The sequence below is a fragment of the Prionailurus bengalensis genome, chromosome B4 (genome assembly GCF_016509475.1).
Source record: "Prionailurus bengalensis isolate Pbe53 chromosome B4, Fcat_Pben_1.1_paternal_pri, whole genome shotgun sequence".
Taxonomy (NCBI): Eukaryota; Metazoa; Chordata; class Mammalia; order Carnivora; family Felidae; genus Prionailurus; species Prionailurus bengalensis.
The window spans coordinates 77,496,749-77,517,373 of NC_057358.1; the positions used below are offsets into that span (position 1 = coordinate 77,496,749).

At 42.7% G+C, this 20,625-nt stretch overlaps 1 protein-coding gene across 5 annotated transcripts in view; it reads right to left on the minus strand.

Annotated features, from left to right (window-relative positions):
* The window catches only part of SLC11A2 (solute carrier family 11 member 2), a 52,548-nt gene that overhangs the window by 14,367 nt on the left and 17,556 nt on the right, over window positions 1-20,625 (minus strand). For 3 of the 5 annotated variants that reach the window (XM_043563912.1, XM_043563911.1, XM_043563910.1), the window contains exons 4-11: window positions 19,284-19,992; window positions 7,120-7,191; window positions 5,046-5,194; window positions 4,380-4,505; window positions 3,386-3,505; window positions 1,893-1,999; window positions 1,291-1,361; window positions 1,120-1,187 (exon numbers count right to left, since the gene is read on the minus strand). In XM_043563912.1, coding sequence (XP_043419847.1) covers window positions 1,120-1,187; window positions 1,291-1,361; window positions 1,893-1,999; window positions 3,386-3,505; window positions 4,380-4,505; window positions 5,046-5,194; window positions 7,120-7,191; window positions 19,284-19,509 — 939 coding nt within the window. In that variant the 5' untranslated portion in view covers window positions 19,510-19,992. Of the gene's footprint in view, window positions 1-1,119; window positions 1,188-1,290; window positions 1,362-1,892; window positions 2,000-3,385; window positions 3,506-4,379; window positions 4,506-5,045; window positions 5,195-7,119; window positions 7,192-17,348; window positions 17,450-17,945; window positions 18,066-19,283; window positions 19,993-20,625 lie in introns of those variants that run through there. The other 2 variants (XM_043563913.1, XM_043563914.1) reach the window with 2 other exon arrangements.

Here is a 20,625-nt window from a genome sequence, read left to right on the forward strand (position 1 = left end):
GGTACCCAGACATTTTACATCACATTCTAAATATACAAAGTAGATGTGTGGAGAATGTAATTAATATTCTAAAGAAACAGTCAGCAGCTGCTAAGGGCCTCACTGAGAGCAGCTTCACAATCACTCCTGTGAGACAGACCCAAGAATACAGTCAATTCTTGATTACTCACTTATGCCTCTATTCACCTATGTTTATCTAAAAATCACTTATGTTTGCCACTAACGTATGCTGAGACTCATTCATAAATACTTCCCATATATACTTTTTCCTGGTTCCGCGTTTCTCTTGGAAGCCTTAGACTAACCTACTGCATAATCTATTCACAAATTAGATATACTTTTCCAAGTTTAGTGAGGCCATTAAGCAAAAATCAGTTTATAACAACTGAACATAGGGGCGCCCAGGTGGCTCAGTTGGGTAAGCATCCAACTCTTGATTTCGGCTTAGGCCATGATCTTAAGGTTCATGAGATCGAGCCCCAAGTGGGGCTCTGGGCTGACAGGGTGGGTGGAGCCTGCTTGGGATTCTCTCTCTCCCTCTCTTTCTGCCCCTCCCCTGCTCACGTGTACACGCATGCTTTCTCTCTCTCTCTCAAAATAAATAAATATTTAAAAAAACAACTGGACACAGAAAGGTACTATTACTGCATAAAACGGTACTGATTCCTAGGAGCGGCTGGGTTGGGGCACAAAGCAGGAAACGTCGGCTATATCCCTTAGAGTTCATTAACTGTTGCAATACGGAGAAAGTTCAAGCTGCAGTTGGTATAAGCCAATATAAGTAAAACCCCTCCAAGTTCACAGCCAGGAATAACCCTGCTTCCTCCCTAGCCCTCTCCTAGGATGCTCTATTGTTGGGATGGCCAACTTGGAACCAGAGAGTCTAGTCAAGGAAGTCCTAAAAAATCTAGTCACTTTTGAACTAGGAGTGCCAGCAGGCCTTCCTGGAGACTAGCCTTTGCTACAGATCCTATTCCTTCAAAACTGGCCTAGACTGAATTGGCGTTTTGTTAATGCATGGGATACAACTAAACCATCATAGCATTATATGATTGTAAATAAAAGGCAAAAAAATCTTTCCTTTGTTGTAAAAGCTAACGAACAGCCTATAATACTTGCCTCATATCCAAATGTGAGGGCCATAATAGTGATGAGAAAGCCAAAAAATGCTTCTAGCTTCCGTAAGCCTAAAAGGGAAAATGCAGCAGTGAGCTCACAGAAGGCAGACTTCTCCATCAGCTACATGATGGAAAGTAGATTCTTTGACCCCTCCATTCCCACTCTCCTTACCGTACTTGTCCAAAAAGAGAAATACAAAGGTATCTGCAATGGTGATGAGAACTCCACCCCATAGAGGAACCCTAGGTCAGAGGTAAGAAATGGAGATTAAAAGAAAGAAAGAAAACATTGAGAAACACTTTCTCTCTAACAGGTCTCCAGATATACAATACTTGGAGAAGCAAGGACTTGGGGGAGAGGCGACAGTGGTGGGAGGTCAGGCCTTGGGTAGTTTAGGATCACAGCACCAACTGAATTAATTACATTCATTCCAACACTGATGGTCTACTAAGTCAGACATTTCGGATACACAGCTGAAAAGTATAGGTCTTACCCCTCTAGGAGCTCACTGTCTAGTGGGATAAGCTGATATACAGATAAATAATTGTAACACACAATGTCACATACTATACAATAGTGGGATGTATAACCCAACATGAGAACATGGGACATATAGAGCCTACAGGCTGCTGGGAGAGAAGGTGGCTCCAGAAAGGCTCCACAGAAAAAATAATACTCAAGTTGAATCTTGAAAACTGAAAATGAGTTGGGTGGTTTTTACATTTGTTTTGAAATTTAGCAAAATATTACTCTCTGGAGGAAAACCCCCTCACCTTCCTACAGACAGGAGATTGATGGCAATGGCTGAGCCAATAACTTCTTGCATATCTGAGCCAATGATAGCCAACTCCACCATCAGCCATAGGATAATTCGTGGGACCTAAATACCAAACAGCAGAAAGACATGGTTCTAATTAATCATTTCTAAGAACTTTCCTTAGAGTTTGGAATTCGCATCTGGCACTGACCCATCCACAGTCCTTTATAAGCTTCCAGTCTAGGGATGGACTACTGCACTGTGGCCCCGCGCTGGAGAAAGCAAGGGTGTTTCTACGTGGTAGAACCTATGAGCCGAGGTCAGGGCAAGGGCTGATCCTAATTTTTTCTCTTTCCCTTCCACTCAAGAGAGGAACAGAATTTCCATTCATTAATTTCCACTTAATTTCCCGCCTAAAAACAAACTTAAAAGTTTTAGGGGAAGATGAGGATGCTCATATGGTCAAAATGTTGTTCAGGAGAGAACAGAAAATGACCACAAGAGAAAATATCTTGACCGTGGCTAAAGAGACAAAACAAAAATGAAAAGGCTGGGGTCATCCTTAATGTAATAATAATACACAAGCAAGTGAAAAAGGACAGACATGTAAAGGGACTTAGGGTGAACTGATTGGAATTGAGTGGCATATAAGAGGAAACTAATCTGGTCAAATAATCCAGCTCAAAGACAAATTTAGTTAATACTGGCTAGCAGAGGTCAAGAAAAAAAAAAACATCTTCAGGTATTGACTATACAAAAAAATTGTCACAAAAAACAACTGTTAAGATACATGAAGAAAAAGAAGCTACAAGAAATTATAAATTACCATGGCTTTTTTGAGAAGCATATATGGGGAAATAAGGCAGATACAGATAGTTTCTCACAGCCATGAAAGGAGATTAAACATTTAGGACAAACCAGAGGCAGATCAATATCTTATCTAAAGATGAACCTAGGTTAAAACTATCTTCCAGACACAGAGTCCATTCCTGCCTTAGATACCAGTGAGAAAGGGCCAAAATGTCCAGAAAAAAGCTGCAGAAGACAGTATAACCTCCAGGGTCATGGTAAATTGAAAAATAATTATTAACAAATCCAAAGATCCTGCTACATATAGTAAAGTAAAATGAAAAACCTTATTTTTCAAATTGATGACAAAGTCAATCAAAAAAGAAAATATGTATGATAGTAATAAAGATGTATGACTCAAAGTGCTTAGAGCACTCCCACCCCTCCATGGGCTGGGCACTGCAAGATGCCAGAAGGCAGAACGAATGGCAGGTATTTATGCAAACTGAGTTTTTCAAAGGAAGCTTTCTGGCAAAAAGCGAATCTCAAGTTAAATTCTGAAGGAGTAGAGAAATATGGGTTGGCAGCAAGAGGAACTAAATAATATTCCTTGGGACTCATCCTCAGGGCCCCTGACTGCCAAGCCCTCAGGCCAGCAAGTATCACCAGACACACAGGTTCCTATGAGATGAGTAACAAACAGCACACTACATTGCTCACCCTGGGATACTGACGGTGACACACTTCAGCAAGATGCAACCCCGTGACCACTCCCAGTCTAGCTGCAAGGCGCTGGAGTAGGAGCCCCACCATGGTGGCCAACAGAAGAACCCAGAGCAACTAGAAAAGAACAAAATCCCATCATAACACTCATTAGACAACTGGGGTGTTTTTGTTTGGCTGTTTAGCAACATGAATGAGAAATACAACATTCAGGAAAGAGCCCAGATCCAGAATCAAATGACCTGAGTTCTGTATCAGGTTCTGTACATAACCTGCTAGGTCACCTCATACCTTTCTGAGTCTTAGTTTCTCCCACCTACAGTTTCTCCTTTGTTCAAGGAAACTATGTGGAGTAGATAAAACAAAACAAAAATTTAAAACCAAGTATGTGTCCAAAATAAATTAAGGGGCACCTGGGTGGCTTGGTCAGTTAAGCATCCGACTCTCGCACAGTACATGATCTCAAGGTTCGTGAGTTTCAGCCCCACATGGGGCTCGTTGCAGACAGCTCAGAGCTTGGAGCCTGCTTTGGATTGTGTCTCCCTCTCTCTCTGCCCTCCTCCGCTGGTGCTCTCTCTCTCTCTCTCTCTCAAAAATAAATAAACATTAAAAAATTTTTTTTAATAAATTAAAAAAAAAAAACAGAAGGGTGACTCAATCAGTTGAGCATCCAACTTCAGCTCAGGTCATGATCTCACAGTTCTTGAGTTTAAGCCCCACATTGAGCTCACTGCTGTTCAGTGAGGAGTATGCTTCAGATCCTTTGTCCCTCTCTCTCTGCCCCTCACCCACTCACATTTTCTCAAAAATAAATAAACATTAAAAAAAAAAAAAAAGCAGATGGTGGAAAGTACTTTTCACCTAAGCATTACCGTCAATGAAGTATTTGCATGTAACTCCTGAGGCTGACATCCGACAGGCATTGTACGGGGAAAGGATGTGAGGGTGTACTGTGTGTTTAAAAGGGACAGGGGTAAGACCAGATATTCACCTTAAATCCAGCCACTGCTCCAGACTGCAAATCAGACTCGATGTTTCCTGGATCCAAGTAGGCAATACTCATAAGAAAGCCCGGTCCCGTGAAAGCCCAGAGTTTACGAAAGCTAAAACAAGAATACTACACGAGAGAGGAAGACATCAAACGAATTACCACCTCCAAATTACTGATCTAATTTATCTGTTATTTTGTTACATATAAAACAACAATATGAGCTTCATAAGATCGAAAAACTTAGGGTGTTGGACACTGCGTGCGTCCAAGTTCAACTTCCATGTTACCCACTTCTTATCAATAAGCTACCTCTTCTCTGTCCAAATAGGAGCCCTTTCTTTACCTGTTCTTTCCATCAATCAGCCTCTCAGTCGAAAACCTATCAGTACCCCTATGCCCAATCACTACCCAAATGGGACACTGTAAAAAAAAAGAACATGAAATTCATACTTCTAGATCAAAAAATATTCACTAGGTCAACGTGGCAACTGTTTTTCAAGGCCCTCATTTTCCCAATCAGTTTCTACTTATTCTGATTACAAAAGCTGTCTTCAGAGACTGCTTGCCAAAATTAGATGTGAGGCCATTAATCTTGAGTTATCCAACAGACTTTTCACTCCTAAGTTTTCTCTAAATAAAGTTTTCCTCCAAAGATTTGTCACTAACCTCCTCTTCAGGAATGGCAATCTTCTCATCAAAGTAGGTGGTGAAGGGCTCCTGTGAGTGCCCAGTGGACTGGGAAAGAGATGAGTTACTATAGGCAGGGTTGAGGGTACCAAGACTGGCAGGGTCCCCATGGTCTCCAGAAGCATCATCTAAATTAACAAATTTGAGAAGAAATGAAAATGAACAAAATACACTGACAACTCATCCTTAGTAACTTTTAAATTAAATCTTTTAATATCTAAATGCACAAGACCAAGCAGACTCTACTCAATTTATTTCTAATATTTTATTTATATTTTTAATAAACTAATTCCTTTCTTAAAAGTTTATTTATTTTGAGAAAGAGAGCACCAGGGGGGGAGGGGCAGAGAAAGAGAGTGAGAGAGAGAACCTCAAGCAGGCTCCATGCTGGCAGCACAGAGCCCAGTGCAGGGCTCAAACTCACGAACCATGAGATCATGACCTGAGTCAAAGTCAAGAGTCAAATGCCTAAATACTGAGCCACCCAGGCGCCCAAAATAAATGAATTCTTTAATAGGCGATATATTCACAGGGATGGAAATTCAGGAAATAAAAAAAGCTTATGGTAACAAAGCTCCCTCTCACCCCTCTTCCCCAGTCACTCAGCTCTAGATCAGTTTTAACGCTCATCTTGCAATGGTTTTCCTACTTTCACACTTCTATATTCCCAGGTAGCAATTTTTAGAACCACTTCATTTTCTTCTAAAAACACGGATGTCTAGGGCTCAAAATATAACATTCCCAGGCTGGTAAAACCTAAAATCTTAACTTTTAGAAGAAAGGAACCAAGTCTGTCTAGTTCTGTCTCCAACCCATCATTTGGTAGGACTTACTCAAAGAATCATCCTTGGACATTATACCTCTGTCAGGCTTCTCAATAAATGTGGAAGTTGAAAAATCCTGCCACAGTTCAAGCTAAAATCTGAACCTGCAGGAAAGCCACCAAGCAGGAACCCTTTGCGTCCTGACTACAGTCTGCAGTGAAGACCTTTGGGTCACGGGGTGTGGGCATCCTTGTGATAGGAGGTCTCATCTTAGACTGGTAATCAGTGTTTCCCTGAGTCCTGCATTTCGCAGTTAATCTTAAGTGCTGGGAAGGGGAGGGTCTGGAAGAAAAGGGCTAATCTGCCAGAAGGACACAAAGCCTAGTTTGGTAGCCATCAAATGGCTATTTTGAACCACAGAGCTCTCTAATGTTAGGGTTTCCAAGAAATCCTTGCAACCTCCAATTAGAAAAACAAAAGCTTTCTTTCTATAAGGAGCTGACCCACTGAGGTGAAGTGGCCCTGAATTAATGAAGATATTTAAAGAAAAGGAATGAAAATTCTAAAGGGGACATTTAGAATTCGGAAGGATTAGAGCACTCAAGAAGCTCTAATGGAATACACAATTTAAGGTGCTTGCTCGGTATTTTATTGCTCCTCACGTTAAGTATCTGCAGTGCTGTGAAAAGCCAAAGCATTCTAAAGAATTTTATGCCAGGTCTGTGATTAATACTGCCCTTGCAAGCATTACTGCTATAGAAACCAAACTTGTAGCTAATCTTGGCTCATCTCAGAATTGGAAATAAGACAGGAGACAGATCTCTCTAGTTATAAACCAATTTTCATTTACAGCCTAAATTAGCAGATGGTGACTGGATCGGACCTGATTGGAGCAGGTCTCTGTGATGATACTGTTGGCTAGGGAAGCGGAGTTAAGGACAGTTTTTGTTACCACAGATGACAAGAAGGAAAATGTGGTCAATTTCTGTTACTGATTTAAACCTAATTCCAGGGCGCCTGGGTGGCTCAATTGGTTAAGCGTCTGACTTCAGCTCAGGTCATGATCTCATGGTTCGTGGGTTCGAGTCCCTCATCGGGCTCTGTGCTGACAGCTCAGAGCCTGGAGCCTGCTTCAGATTGTGTGTCTCCCTCTCTTTCTGCCCCTCTCCCATTCATGCTTTGTCTCTCTCTCTCTCTCTTTCAAAAATAAGCATTAAAAAAAATTAAAATAAAAAAAATAAACTTAGTTCCAAATAAAAATCAGACAATAACACAAAGCTGTAAATTACCATCTGGCATCTTCTGTTCAGGACCCAATACCATGGTGGATGACTGAGTGTCCAAGTTCTTAGAATAGGATTCTGAAATGGAGAAAAGGAAGAGAGGAATCAGCAAGAACAAACTAAAAGTTTAGAACCAGCATTTTGTTACTCTGTACAACTGATCCCGTACTATATGAAAAGAATTAATCCTTCTACTGAATTAGATAACCTAGAAAATAATTAGTTTTCAGAGTATGATTGAAATATTTAATAAAAATATAAAAGTCTTGCTAATAAGACTTCTAAGCCAAACTGAAGCAAAAGGTGTTTCAGGGAAGTAGGCAAATACTTTTTAATAAGCATCCACAGAGAGGCTGCTAGGCGATTCCCCAGTTTCTGTCCTTTGCTTCCAGATTAACTCAAATATTTAAAACCAGATTGGTCCCCCTTCCTTTTACAAGTTTTTTATTTTAATTTTTTTTTATGTTTATTTATTTTTGAGACAGAAAGAGACAGAAAATGAACGGGGGAGGGTCAGAGAGAGAGGGAGACACAGAATCTGAAGCAGGTTCCAGGCTCGGAGCTGTCAGCACAGAGCCCGACGTGGGGCTCGAACTCATGGACGACGAGATCATGACCTGAGCTGAAGTCGGACGTTTAACCAACTGAGCCACCCAGGCGCCCCAAAGGACAAAGATCTGTAACCCTTTTTGATCTAGGAAACAATTTAAGCTCATGCTTCAATTTTCTGAGAAGGGGGGAGAAAAGGAGGGCCATTATTCCCCAGGCTCATATTTCCCTGAGGAGAGAGAGACTTCTACAACATTTCTCATGCCCTAACCCTTCAACAACCGGGAGCAGAAACTAATCACCATGGCCTTCCCTTCTTGGGCTCTCAGGGAAAGATGAGGTACCAGGAGGAGTAGGCACAGTCTGCAGGATGCCAGAACTTCTCTCTGGCCTGCAAGGCCCAGGTGGGGGTCAGGGGACAGCGGGATGAGTGGTTGTCCCAGAGGTCCAGCATCCTGTTGGGTTAAGTTTAACTGGGGAGACGGGAAGATGGTAGTAAGCTCATCTAGCCACAGATCTATGGAGTATTCTCCAGTCAACCCCACCAATCAGGATGATTTTTTAACATTTTGATCTGCTGATTAAGGAATTTATTTCTCAGTCGATTTCAAATTTAGAAGGAGAAAGACAAGGCAATATTTATTGTTTTTTAAAAAAATTTTTTTTAATGTTTATTTCTGAGACAGAGAGAGAGCATGAGCAGGGGAGGGGCAGAGAGAGAGAGAGAGAGAGAGAGAGAGAGAGATACAGAATCCGAAGCAGGCTCCAGGCTCCGAGCGGTGAGCACAGAGACCGACACGGGGCTCGAACTCACAAACCGCAAGATCACGACCTGAGCCAAAGTCGGCCACTCAACCAACTGAGCCACCCAGCCACTAAGGCAATATTTATTGTTAACCCTAACCCCCACTTAAATCCCAATAAAAACTATCCTCCTAAAAAGTTATAAAGCCTCTCCTTAGATATCTTTTACTGTATAAAGTCTTCATCTCTCTTGTCCCTTGTTCCTATCTGAACATTCCTCTACTTTCTTTTTTACATAATCTATCTACCAACATATTCTGTACCTATTTTAAAGAATTACAGAATTCAGACCTGAAGGGTTTTAGGTTTCATCTATCTTCCCTATGTAAAACATACTACCACTTACTAATTTGGAAAACATAATCTTTTACCTCTATAATCACCAATATCAAGTATTTTGTTGCAATGGACAACTAGCCATGTCCCTCCTATCAGGTTTTAAGACACCAGATGTCGAAAAACCAGCCAACAGATGCCAGTAATACTGATGATATTCAAACCCTCTTTAGCACCTCATCTAAATGAGATTTACATAGCTGACCACTCAGAGTAGCAGTAGCCACTTGGATTCCAATCACAGCACAGCCCTTTGGACCCATCCAGAGCCTTTTTATTTTACACAGAATTCTAAGAAGCTAGGTTATCAGGTTATCCTAACCCATCATAAATCAGGCACTGCAAATCAGCTTTGGGACTATGGCTCTTACGGGAAAAGGTTTTGGGCCACTTGGTGTGAGGTAAAGAGCCCTTCTTTATACTTTGATCAACTCTGAGAACATTATTATTACTTAAAATTATGTTATTAATATTTTATTATGTATTATGTTATTATCAAGAATAACTCAACTTTCTTCCAGTGTGGCCCCACTCACCAAGAACTGACTAAATTAGATTACTTTTATAGTGATGACTGAGAGCCTCTTTAAGGCACAGAATTGTTTAATGCATCTGGTGAAATTTTCTCCCCAAAATAAGCTTTCAAATTCTGAGAACAAACAATTCAGATAGTACTGTGTTTTTCCCCAAGCCTACAGTCTACAAAGGTGATAAATAATTTTAGACAGAAATATTTCATGATAAAATTTTTTACAATTGTTATTTGTATTCTAAGGGACTATTCCTATACTAATTACATACAGAGCCAATAAGATACAAGAAGTCTGACCTTCTCTCTGAAATCTCAGGAATGTATTATTTTAAGAAAGGAAAAGCGATTATAGATTCCATCTTTCTCATCAAAACTTTCAGTTAACAAACTAGAAGTTCCACTGTTTCCAGTGTCTACAGAACATAACAAGAGCAGGGAATAGAGAAGGTCAGTTATGCTTGGTATTTAAATCTCCATGAAAATTTAAGACTCATATGGAAGCACTGAGTTAATATTAAGACAGTTTTCCTCCCTAGGACTATGCCACCAGATCATTTCAGTCATTTAACTACATTAATAAAAAGATCAAGTTGAAATATAAGCAACCAGAATCAATCCAGCAATACTTGGTAATTATGATTAATATACCTTTGATAATATTCTAGCTCACCCTCAACCATAAAGCGTCACCTTCTTCCAAAGCCAGTAAGTTTCCTCCTGTCAAACAGCAACAACAGAAAAAATGGCACTCCTGGATACATGTACTATAAACTGTTTTATCCCATTCCTTATCAAAAGTTGTAAGAATGAGGTGCCTGGATGGCTCAGTCGGTTGAGTGTCCAACTCTTGATTTCAGCTCAGGTCATAATCCTGGGGTCGTGAGATAAAGCCCCATGTCAGGCTCCTCACTGAGCATGGAGCCTGCTTGGGATTCTCTCTCTCCCTCTACCCCTCTCCAACTTGTGTGTACCCACTCTCTCTTCCAAGACAAAAAAAGGTGTAAGAATGTTTACAAGTGGGGTGCCCGGCTGGCTCAGTCGGTAGAGCAATAGAGCCATGTAACTCTTGATCTCGGGGTCATGAGTTCAAGTGCCACATTGGGGTCATGAGTTCAAGCCCCACGTGAGATCAAGCCCCACAGAGATTACTTTCAAACAAATGTTTTACAAGATAAAAAGGCTAATAAAATTACATTTTCTGTCTCAAACATTAAAAGCACCCTTTGACCCAGCAATTCTGTTTCTAAGAATGTATCCTAAAGAAACACTCATACAAGGAAGTATGTGCAAGGAAATTTCCTGTAATGCTGTTTGTAGTATCAATAGACTAAAAACAACCTTGATATCAGTCAAAGACTGGTTAAATAGACTATGTACATTCACAGGATAGAATGCCATGCAGCTATTATAAGAGAGCATATCTAACTGTACTGATAGGAGACAATCTCCAAGATATGTTTTCAAGTAAAAAATCCAATTTATAGACAGTATGGAATCATTTATATGGCAAGAAGAAAAAAAGAGGAGGGATGATAATATACATACGTACATGTATGGACTATCTCTCAAGGACATACCAAAAACTAATAATGCTGTCCCCAAGATGAAGGAGTAGGGAAGTACAAACAAGGTCAGGTGAAAGGAAGACCTCTCACTGAATATACACCATATACCATTTTGCACTTAAAAAAAAAATCATTTTGTCATGTACTTGTACCATTTATTTATTTTTTAATGCAAAAGTCCTATGGATTCACTCAGCTCCCAAACAAATACTTTCAGAATGTGTAGATGAACTCTGTCTGACAAAACTTCTGTAATGGATAATCAGAGATCTGCAGCTGTCCAGCTGGCAGGCATATAATATACTATCTTAAGCTTAACTTATTACTACTTTGTCTTAGTGCCCAAACAGCCATGCTCTGAAATTATGAATCGGGAATTTCACTTGAATGCAAAAATTAGAAGCTGCCTTGTCAGGAGTTTCCTGACTCCTTAATTTGGGTATCCCCCCAAACACATACTAGCCATAATCAATTCTGAACATCTAATTAACATTATCTCATGTGTTCTCTTAGCATTCACAAGAACTCTGGAAGAACAGTTAATTTTTTAAAGAACAATTTAGATAGCCCAAATCTGTTTTTAAATTGCCCCCAAGAAAGTATGAAATACTGAATGTTAAAAAACATGTAAGTTAAGGGGCGCCTGGGTGGCTCAGCTGGTTAAATATCTGACTATTGGTTTCAGCTCAGGTCATGATCTCATGGTTCCTGAGATGGAACAGGCCATAAGTTGGGCTCCACACTGACAGTGCGGAGCCTGCTTGGGATTCTCTCTCTTTCTCCTTCTCTCTCTGACCCTCCCCTGCTGGTGCACAAACTCCCTCTCTCAAAATAAATAAATAAACCTGGGCACCTGGGTGGCTCAGTCAGTTAAGCATCTGACTTCAGCTCAGGTCATGATTTCACGGTTTGTGGGTTTGAGCTCTACGCTGACAGCCCAGAGCCTGGAGCCTGCTTCGGATTCTGTGTCTCCCTCTCTCTCTGGACCTCCCCTGCTCCCACTCCTCACTTGCTCTCTCTCTCTCTCTCTCAAAAATAAACAAACATAAATAAATACATACATACAAACTGTTTCACCGATTTCAGGGTAGTGTTCAATATTGCAAAAGTCTCCCTAAAATTAATTGTAAAGTTTAGAGAGTAATGTTTTTGAACATTCCTCTAATTCATCCCTTTTTACCTCCCCTCCCCTCCCCTATATAAATAAAATCAAAGACAGCATTAAGAAGGCAACAAACTCTCATAGAGGGAACCAAAAGCGTTTATATGGAAGCAACTGGCTAAATAAATGTGAACAGGAATGTTTAAAGTTGACTGGCAAAATTCACAAGTTAGTCAGGAATCGCTTTTGCAAAGCATGGAAGGACTGAACATCCCCACCCTGATTTATTTTTTATTTTTTTATTTTTATTAATTTTTTAAAAATGTTTATTTCGGAGAGAGAGAGAGAGAGACAGAGCATGAGAAGGGGAGGGGCAGAGAGAGAAGGAGACACAGAATCCGAAGCAGGCTCCAGGCTCTGAGCTGTCAGCACAGAGCGTGACGTGGGGCTCAAACCCACAAACCGTGAGATCATGACCTGAGCTGAAGTCGATGCTCAACTGACTGAGCAACCTAGGCGCTCCTCCCACCCTGATTTAGACCACAGGTGCTGCCCCAAGACCCCCACCAAAGCCCATGTAAGGAGTAACATAACATAGCATAACATAGCACCTAGAGGGTATTATGCTAAGTGAAATATGTCAAAGAGGGAAAGACAAATACCGTATGATTTCACTTATATGTGGAATCTAAAAAGCAAAACAAACAAATGAACAATCTCTTAAATACAGAGACCAAACGGATGGTTACCTGAGTGGAGGTGTGAGGGAAGATGGGCAAAATAGGTAATGGGGATTAAGAGGTACAAACTTCCAGGTGGCTGGGTGAGTCAGTCCATTAAGCATCTGACTTCATCTCAGGTCATGATCTCATGGTTTCTGAGCTCAAGTCCTGCACTGGTGAGCTTGAGCCCTGCTTAGGGTGAGCCCCAATTCTCTCCCTCCCTCTCTCTCTGCCCCTCGCTCACTTGCGCCCTCTCTCTCTCTCTCTCTCAAAAAAAAAAAAAAAAAGAAGTACAAACTTCCAATTTTAAAATAAATAAGTCATGGAAATGAAAAGGAAAGCATAGGGAATATAGTCAACAATACTGTAATAACATTTCACGGTGGCAAATGGGAACTCCATGTACCATGGGAAGTGTCCCATAATGTACAGAATTGTCAAATCACTATGTTGTACACCTGACTCTAATGTAACATTATATGTCAACTATGATAATTAATTTTTTTTTAACGTTTATTCATTTTTGAGACAGAGAGAGACAGAGCATGAATGGGGGAAGGTCAGAGAGAGAGGGAGACACAGAATCCGAAACAGGCTCCAGGCTCCGAGCTGTCAGCACAGAGCCTGACGCGGGGCTCGAACTCACGGACCGCGAGATCATGACCTGAGCCGAAGTCGGACGCCAACCGACTGAGCCACCCAGGCGCCCTGATAATTAATTTTTAAAAAGCCTTGTGAATTTCTAAATTATTCTTGAGGATAAAAGTTTAGAATTTTTTAAATTTAGATGTAAGTGCCTCCTATTTTTCTGTTATGAAAATGAATTTGATAGAAAATGATAAAATGAAGAAAAGACAGGTTGAGACTGATTACACCTACTTCTGTGAAGGAAAAGTGAAAAGTCCCTGTGGTGTTAGTTTAAGAAAAGGCCTGAAAACTCTAATCCTCACTACCTAAGTAGAGAATGTCTTCATATTACAATGTCTTCAGCCAAAGCCACAGAAACACACCCAGTTCACAAAGTACAAACAGTACTCCTATTGTACAATGTGCTTAATACGCATCAGGGCTTCTGTATGTGTGTGTCTCTTTCTCACTCTGGCACGATGGCCTAATATTAAGATACCAGTGTGGACTGTTTTTCATTCTACTGACTTTGTATACTGTAGTAATAATCTCAAAATTGGGATAATCTTGCTTAGTCTCCCAGAGAACCACAATTTCAACTCAACATCAAGTGTGCTGTTTCTCACTTGAGCTGGACTTCTGAGAATCTGTTTTACAGTTGAAAGAAAAACATGACATTGAGAACACTGAATGATAAAAAAAAAGAAGAAAAAAAATGTTAAGCAGCAAGGAGAGAGGGAGTAAGAAATGGGGAGAAAGATAATGAAACTGGCTGCCTGGGTGTCAAAGATGATAACAGCTGGGAGAAATGTGGCCAGGCTGTCCAGAAGTACTGATCTTTCAAAAAATGTATCACTCATCAACCAGAGACTTCAGAATTAGAAGGACCTGATACCTACTAGACAGAACACTTTCTCTGCTCATTGCTGAGGGTTAACCAGCTTTCAAACCTCTATGCTCACAAGTCAGGGTCCCTGAAGTCTTACCTCTAGAGACTGTAGCTGGGTCTTTGTTCCTCCCAATTCTCACACAGAGAGCTTCCTCTGATTTCTTCCTAACCAGAAGTAAACAGCAGTGCATTTCCCTTTGGGGGAACCAACCTGGCCTCCCAGCCTGACGCATCTATCCTGCAACTCTACGCTCTGTACAATTTCAAACACCCCTTTATATTGAAATAAGAAGGTCAGTATTAAATAAGCCTATACCCACTCATGCCTCAGAAAAAATGTTTTGCCCTCACACTTGCATGAGTCATTTTCCTCTGGCAAATGTGAAGAATGATTATTACTAGACTACATTCAATTCATTCATTCCAATGACACATTCTGGCCCCTCGGACGTAGCCTGGCCTTAACAATTTGAGTACATATTTTCCTCAACACGTCTTTTCTTAAAGTAAAGAAAAATTATATGTACAGACAAATAACACTTACTACAAGATTCTCCAGCTGCACACCTGCCTCCTTCTGCTCTTTGGAACTTGTTTAAAATTTTAATCATTAACTTGCAGCCTTCTCCTTTCATTACCTAGGGGTTTTAGCAGTCACTTGATTACTAGCGATTAATGGGACCAAAACAAAAATAACCCAAACAAGATCACCTACCAGCAATAAGCATAAAGACAAGACTAAGAACCCCAACTTCCCAATTCAAGGTTTTACTGGAAACTTTGGTCTTCACATTAAAAAATATAAGCGACTTCAGCCTTAAAATTAAAAGTGGAAGAGGAACTAGATGATAAGTATATCTTCTATCATTCCTGGCCAACTATTTTACATTCCATTCCCATTTTATTATAGTTTATAATACAAACAATGTTGTATGTTATCCATGATGTCCCTGATGATGTCTGAAGGGTTTTTCTTTGTGTCTCCAGGGGCCCCAAAATGTCAATTGTTAAATATCTGTTTGTTAAATTATCAAAAGAATGAATAGCATCTGATGAGACAAAAGGGGTCTAGCTTTTCCAAAGCCTTATATTCTGCACATTCAAATGCTCCCTGCCTTCTTTTCCAAAATATTTTATTCAGACCACAGAGACTCAGATGGTAAGGATGACAACAACATTAGAGCAAAAGGCTTCCTTTTCTGCCTTAAACACTCAACTCTTTGAAGATGCCACTCCCTTTCCTCCTTACTCAAGCACAAGTAAAGAGGTTTCGAGAAGACACCGTCCTCTACCCTCACCAAACCCACATCCAACTTTCAACCCTATAGAAGTACTAAACTGTCTCATTCCAAAGCTAAATAACTGAACGTATACCATCCGTACTTCAGCCAAATCGGGACAGCATACTCTTTTTCACAAATTCGGAGTTTCTCATTTTGTGATTATGCTATGTGTGTAAAGAGCAGCTTTCATGGAAGGGGAGAATTGGAAGACAAAACAGTCTTCCATTAGTGCCTTCCAGATAACACCGTGAGAACTTAGGAGAGACTTTTAGGGGCACCTGGGTGGCCCTAAAATCAAGTGTCTGACTCTCGATTTCAGCTCAGGTCACGATCTCACAGTTCGTGAATTTGGGCCCTGCATCGGGCTCTGGAGTAGAGCCTGCTTGGGATTCTGTCTCCCTCTCTCTCACTCTGTCCCTCTCCCCTCTCAAAATAAACAAATAAACATTAAAAAGAAATTAAAAAAAAAAGAGACTTTTAAGCTCATGGAAAGGGTATAAATCTGTCAGCAGACTGTATTTATGTACATGGGGAGGAGACAAGGAATAAAGACGCCTTTCACTCCACAGCACCCACCCAAAAGATGCTACTTTATGGATACTGTTCTCTAGCCTCTAACCTTGACGTCACTGAGTCAAAACTGAACTAAAACTGCTTAGTAGTTGCTCTGTAGAGTAATCCAAGGAACCACTGCGGATTTCCTAACAGTAAAGTAAGATTAGATTCATACCAAGCTTCCCCATTCATTAACAAGAAGTGTTGCCAGGCTGCCCAGAAATTCCCCTCCAAAGTCCCACAGCCATCCCGGAAACATGAGAAACCAAGTATACTGCAATCATGGCCTTTTTGGTAGTGGATCCAAAATAAACCGTGCCTGGGCCAAGACTGTCAATGAAGTATTTTCCAATGAAAAACTAAACAGCCCAAAAAGTTCTGAGGCTTCTTTTACTCAACACAGCTATCACAGCCATATCTAGTATAGTGATAGTTTCCAACCTTATTTAATGATACGGTAAACACCCAGTAGGAAGCCTCTAATCACCCGGAATTATACTATACCTTCAGGTCAACGTTAACACCAGGGATGGAAAACAGGGCCTAAGGATTCATTCACAATAGGCTCACACGATTCTGAGCAAAGGGTAAGTTATAAGATCAGAATTCTTTAGACGGGAATCTTTAGCGGAAAGAAGGCACGTGTAAGTAATAAAAATTCCTACACGCCAAGAACTAAGCACTTCATCTGTATCAACTTATTTTATACTCACTAACAACCCTGTAAAATTTATATTATCAATTCTCATTTTAAGTTCCTGGAGACAAATGAACCAGGAGGCTAAGCAACTTGCTCAAAGATTTACACAGCCAAGAAGTGGTGCAAACTGGTGGGCCTTCCATTCACAGGAGTCACGGTCAACAGTATCCCCCGGTTTCACCGATATTCACTAAAATAATGGCCAGCAAAAGTTTCTGGAAGCCCATTTGCCCTTGCTTCTCCTTCCACAGAATTTCTGCTTTTGCCTTCCACTTTAAAGGTATGCCGCGTTCCCTTAACTTCGCAGCACTCTTCTGAAAGCAACAGACAATATGAAAATATGCTCATTTTACACACAGGAAAACTCAAGCCCAGGTTCCTCAACTTCTTCCCTAATGATGCTCTTTGAAATCGTCTGGTACATGAGTCGGGGAATTGGGCGCGGGGGAGGGGGGGAGTGGAAAGGAATCCAAAGACGGAATATCGCAGCTTTAAAAGCAGGGATACAAGAAACCGAACAGTCGGAGAGCATCCACCCCACTTCCATACCGTGTGCCCCCTATAAAAGTACCTGGAGCCAGGAAGCGGCACAAAGAGCCCTAAAACCAATCTACACGCGAGTACTCAGCGGCCTGCCCAGGCCCTTCACTCGAAGGCGCTCCACGGATGTCGGCTGCACTAAAGTGATCTTTATTGTTGAAGAGGAGCGGCGGGAGGCCCAGGGAACGGGCGCGGCCCCAGGGCTCCGCAGATAAGAAGGCGGCTGCGGGGACCTTGCCCTGTGCCCGTCGCCTCCTCTGCGGCGTGAAGCGGGTCAGCGCACCCTGGATCACGGGTTCCGGCGCGGCGGCAGGTCCAGCCGGGGGTTCGGCCATTTCGCCTAGGCCGCGGCGGGGAAGGGACGAGGCCCCCACAACCTCAGGCGTTCGCTCCCTGCCCCCACCCCCCGCACCCCCCTCTGTCTTCCTTCGAATAAGGCGGCTCTGTCTGGCCCCCCGCGCCTCAGACCCTCCCTGCCCGCACCGCCCCTCGCCGTCCCGCATGGCGCCCCGCGTGCCCCATACTGGCCCCGGCGCCTGCTCCCTGGCCCACCCCCGCGCCCTCCCGGCCGGCCTGGGGAAACTGGTGCGGCCGCGTGACCCCTGACCTCGCCCTCCGGTGGCCTTACCGGTTCCGCAGCCACCAGACAGGATGCCCTCGCGCTGGCCGCTCCATATCCCGGGAGCTAGCGCCAAGCCGGCCAACCCCCTACACGCCCCGCGATTGGCCGATAGGACCGCAGTTGCACATTCCTATTGGCTGGACTCCTCGTATTCCCGGTAGCTGCCGGCGCGCGTGGCCAGCTGAGGGCGTCCCGAGGGTCCGCCCACCCCAGGGTCAGGCTGGAGGCGGGGCCACGACGGCCTGGGCTGGAGCTGTTTCTCGCCGAGCCATTGCGGGCGCGAGCCGTGCTCAACTGAGTGTGGGTGTCGGGGCTCCGGCGGTCCTGCGCCCAGTCCCGGGTCAGATCAATTTCCTACCTCAGTTAGCCGCTGCCTCACATTAGATACTGGCAGTCAAGCCCCTTTTTTTCCTGGAGACTTTGTTCAGCGAGGTACAGCTCCACTCCATAAAGTTTAGCCAACCTGGCAGGACCATATGCTCTCGTCCCCAGAGCCACACCATAGTATCTGCTGCTTCACCGAAAGCAACCCACACCCGGGAGGAATCGCGAGACATCAGCTAGTACAGCCAGTTCCACCGCATCAGATGCCCCACTCCCAAGCTTCTGTAATGAATTGTTTTCCTCCATCCTACCCGGCTGGTTCGCTTCTTCCCCCAAGCTTTATCTCTGCCTACCTAAAAGCGATCCCGCCCCAGCCCCAACCTCACAACGCCAGCCTTTCCCTGAAGATGATAGCCAGACTAGTGGTGCTTTAGAGGGAAGAAAAATTGTCTGACGAGCCACCCTCATTTTCTACAATGCCCTTTAGAGCTTCCAGTAACATTCTTAGACACCCCCCTACAGCTTACGTTGAAGATAACCAGGCTTATCTAACCAAATTGTAGGCTTAGAGAGGAAAAGAAGCATAAACCCCTCCAACTTCTTTCTCCACGTAAACAAAACTGCTAGGAGAAAATTTTATTAGATAGTAAAAAGAGTCCAAGAGAGGAGGAAGGAGAATGAACTGCAAAAAGAAAACTCCAAATCAAGTACAAAGTAAAAATCTCAGGGACAAAAAAACTGGGCTGAGTATCCTCAGTTACTCTGGTACAGGCTGGTTTCCATACAGAACTTCCCCTAGAGAGAAAAAGAAAATGCACAAATTAGTTCTGAGAATCTCTCTCCAACACCTCTGGGTAGTTTTCAGAAAGGCTTGATGAAGTCCTTCCAGACCAGAACCTTTCCTGTGGGAACTTCTGCTGCAACTAGAAAGTAATATGGCTGGAGCCATTCATGTCCCCCTAACGGGTCTGCTCAGCTAAGCAACCTCTTTGGGCTTCCGCATGGTTGCTGGCTACTTACTGAGCTCACAGTGTGGAGCTTCATCCTTCTTAGGTTGCTTCTTCATTGTGCAGGCTGGATTTGACTTTTCCGAGTGTCGGCTCCTGCCTGTATATATGCAGACAAGTGCGCCTCCCTTGGTTAGATAAGGGCATTTGGGCTGCTCTGGGCAACACCACGTTGGTAAAGACACTGCCGGGAATTTCAAGAGGCAAACCACACCCTTCAAAGCATAATCAAATTTCATCTTTGACCTGCCATGAAAAGGGAAGCATCGTATATCTGCCACTCCCGGATATTAATGAACAATTAATTGAGTTTGAAAACGTGTATTCTAAGATTTCGTCTTTGATCCACCGGGCAGGAGCTGGAGGCCAATCTGTGAGTGGCAGTGGATGAAAGGGGTGGAGTCAAAGGAATTGCTTTCCTTCAGGATGCCACTCCCCTTGCTGTGAAGCTAGTTAGGGCACTTGTACCACGGCAGCATGTGCACAAGGACTCTGCTCCCATAAGGTGTTAGCTGAAACCAATTAACCCCAAGCCTGACAGTCCACTAGTATTTTCCATAGGTACGTGCAGCACTGATGCAATCATAAGGAGTCTCACGGTGTGGGTAAAAGCACCGCCCAGTCTGTCCCTTGGGATCTGAGGGACCCGCTGACTCAGGCTGGTCAATCAGTGATCCACAGGCTGACAACAAAGACATGCGAACCCAGGACTGGGGCATCTGCTGGAAAAGAAAAAGAAAAAACAAAAACGAAAACCTGAGACTGTAAAAAAAATCCAGAGCAAGCCCAGAATTTCTCAATCTGGGAGAAGGAGAATTGAAAGAATGAGGAAATCATGCCTCTGGCAAATAGTTTAGTAGGCCAACTGGAGGCAGAGGTGGAAAGGAGACATGGGGGCGGGGCAAGTAAGAAGAGTGAAGTGGGATACTGGGAGGAAGAAGTTGCTGCCTTCAGAAACTTTTCTCATAGTTTTAAAGAAAATCTGCTTAATACCACAAAAACATATGCAAATAAGTGCGATAGAAAGAAATGTCTTAATCCTGAGAAACTTGGCAGGAACCCATGGGGGAGGGGAAGGAAAAAAAAAAAAAAGAGGTTAGAATGGGAGAGAGCCAAAGCATAAGAGACTGTTGAAAACTGAGAACAAACTGAGGGTTGATGGGGGGTGGGAGGGAGGAGAGGGTGGGTGATGGGTATTGAGGAGGGCACCTTTTGGGATGAGCACTGGGTGTTGTATGGAAACCAATTTGTCAATAAATTTCAGAAAAAAAAAAAAAGAAATGTCTTAGAATGGAAAAGAAAGAAAAGAGTAATGGATTCATATTGGTCAAAGTAGGCTTCTAGCAGGTGGCTCT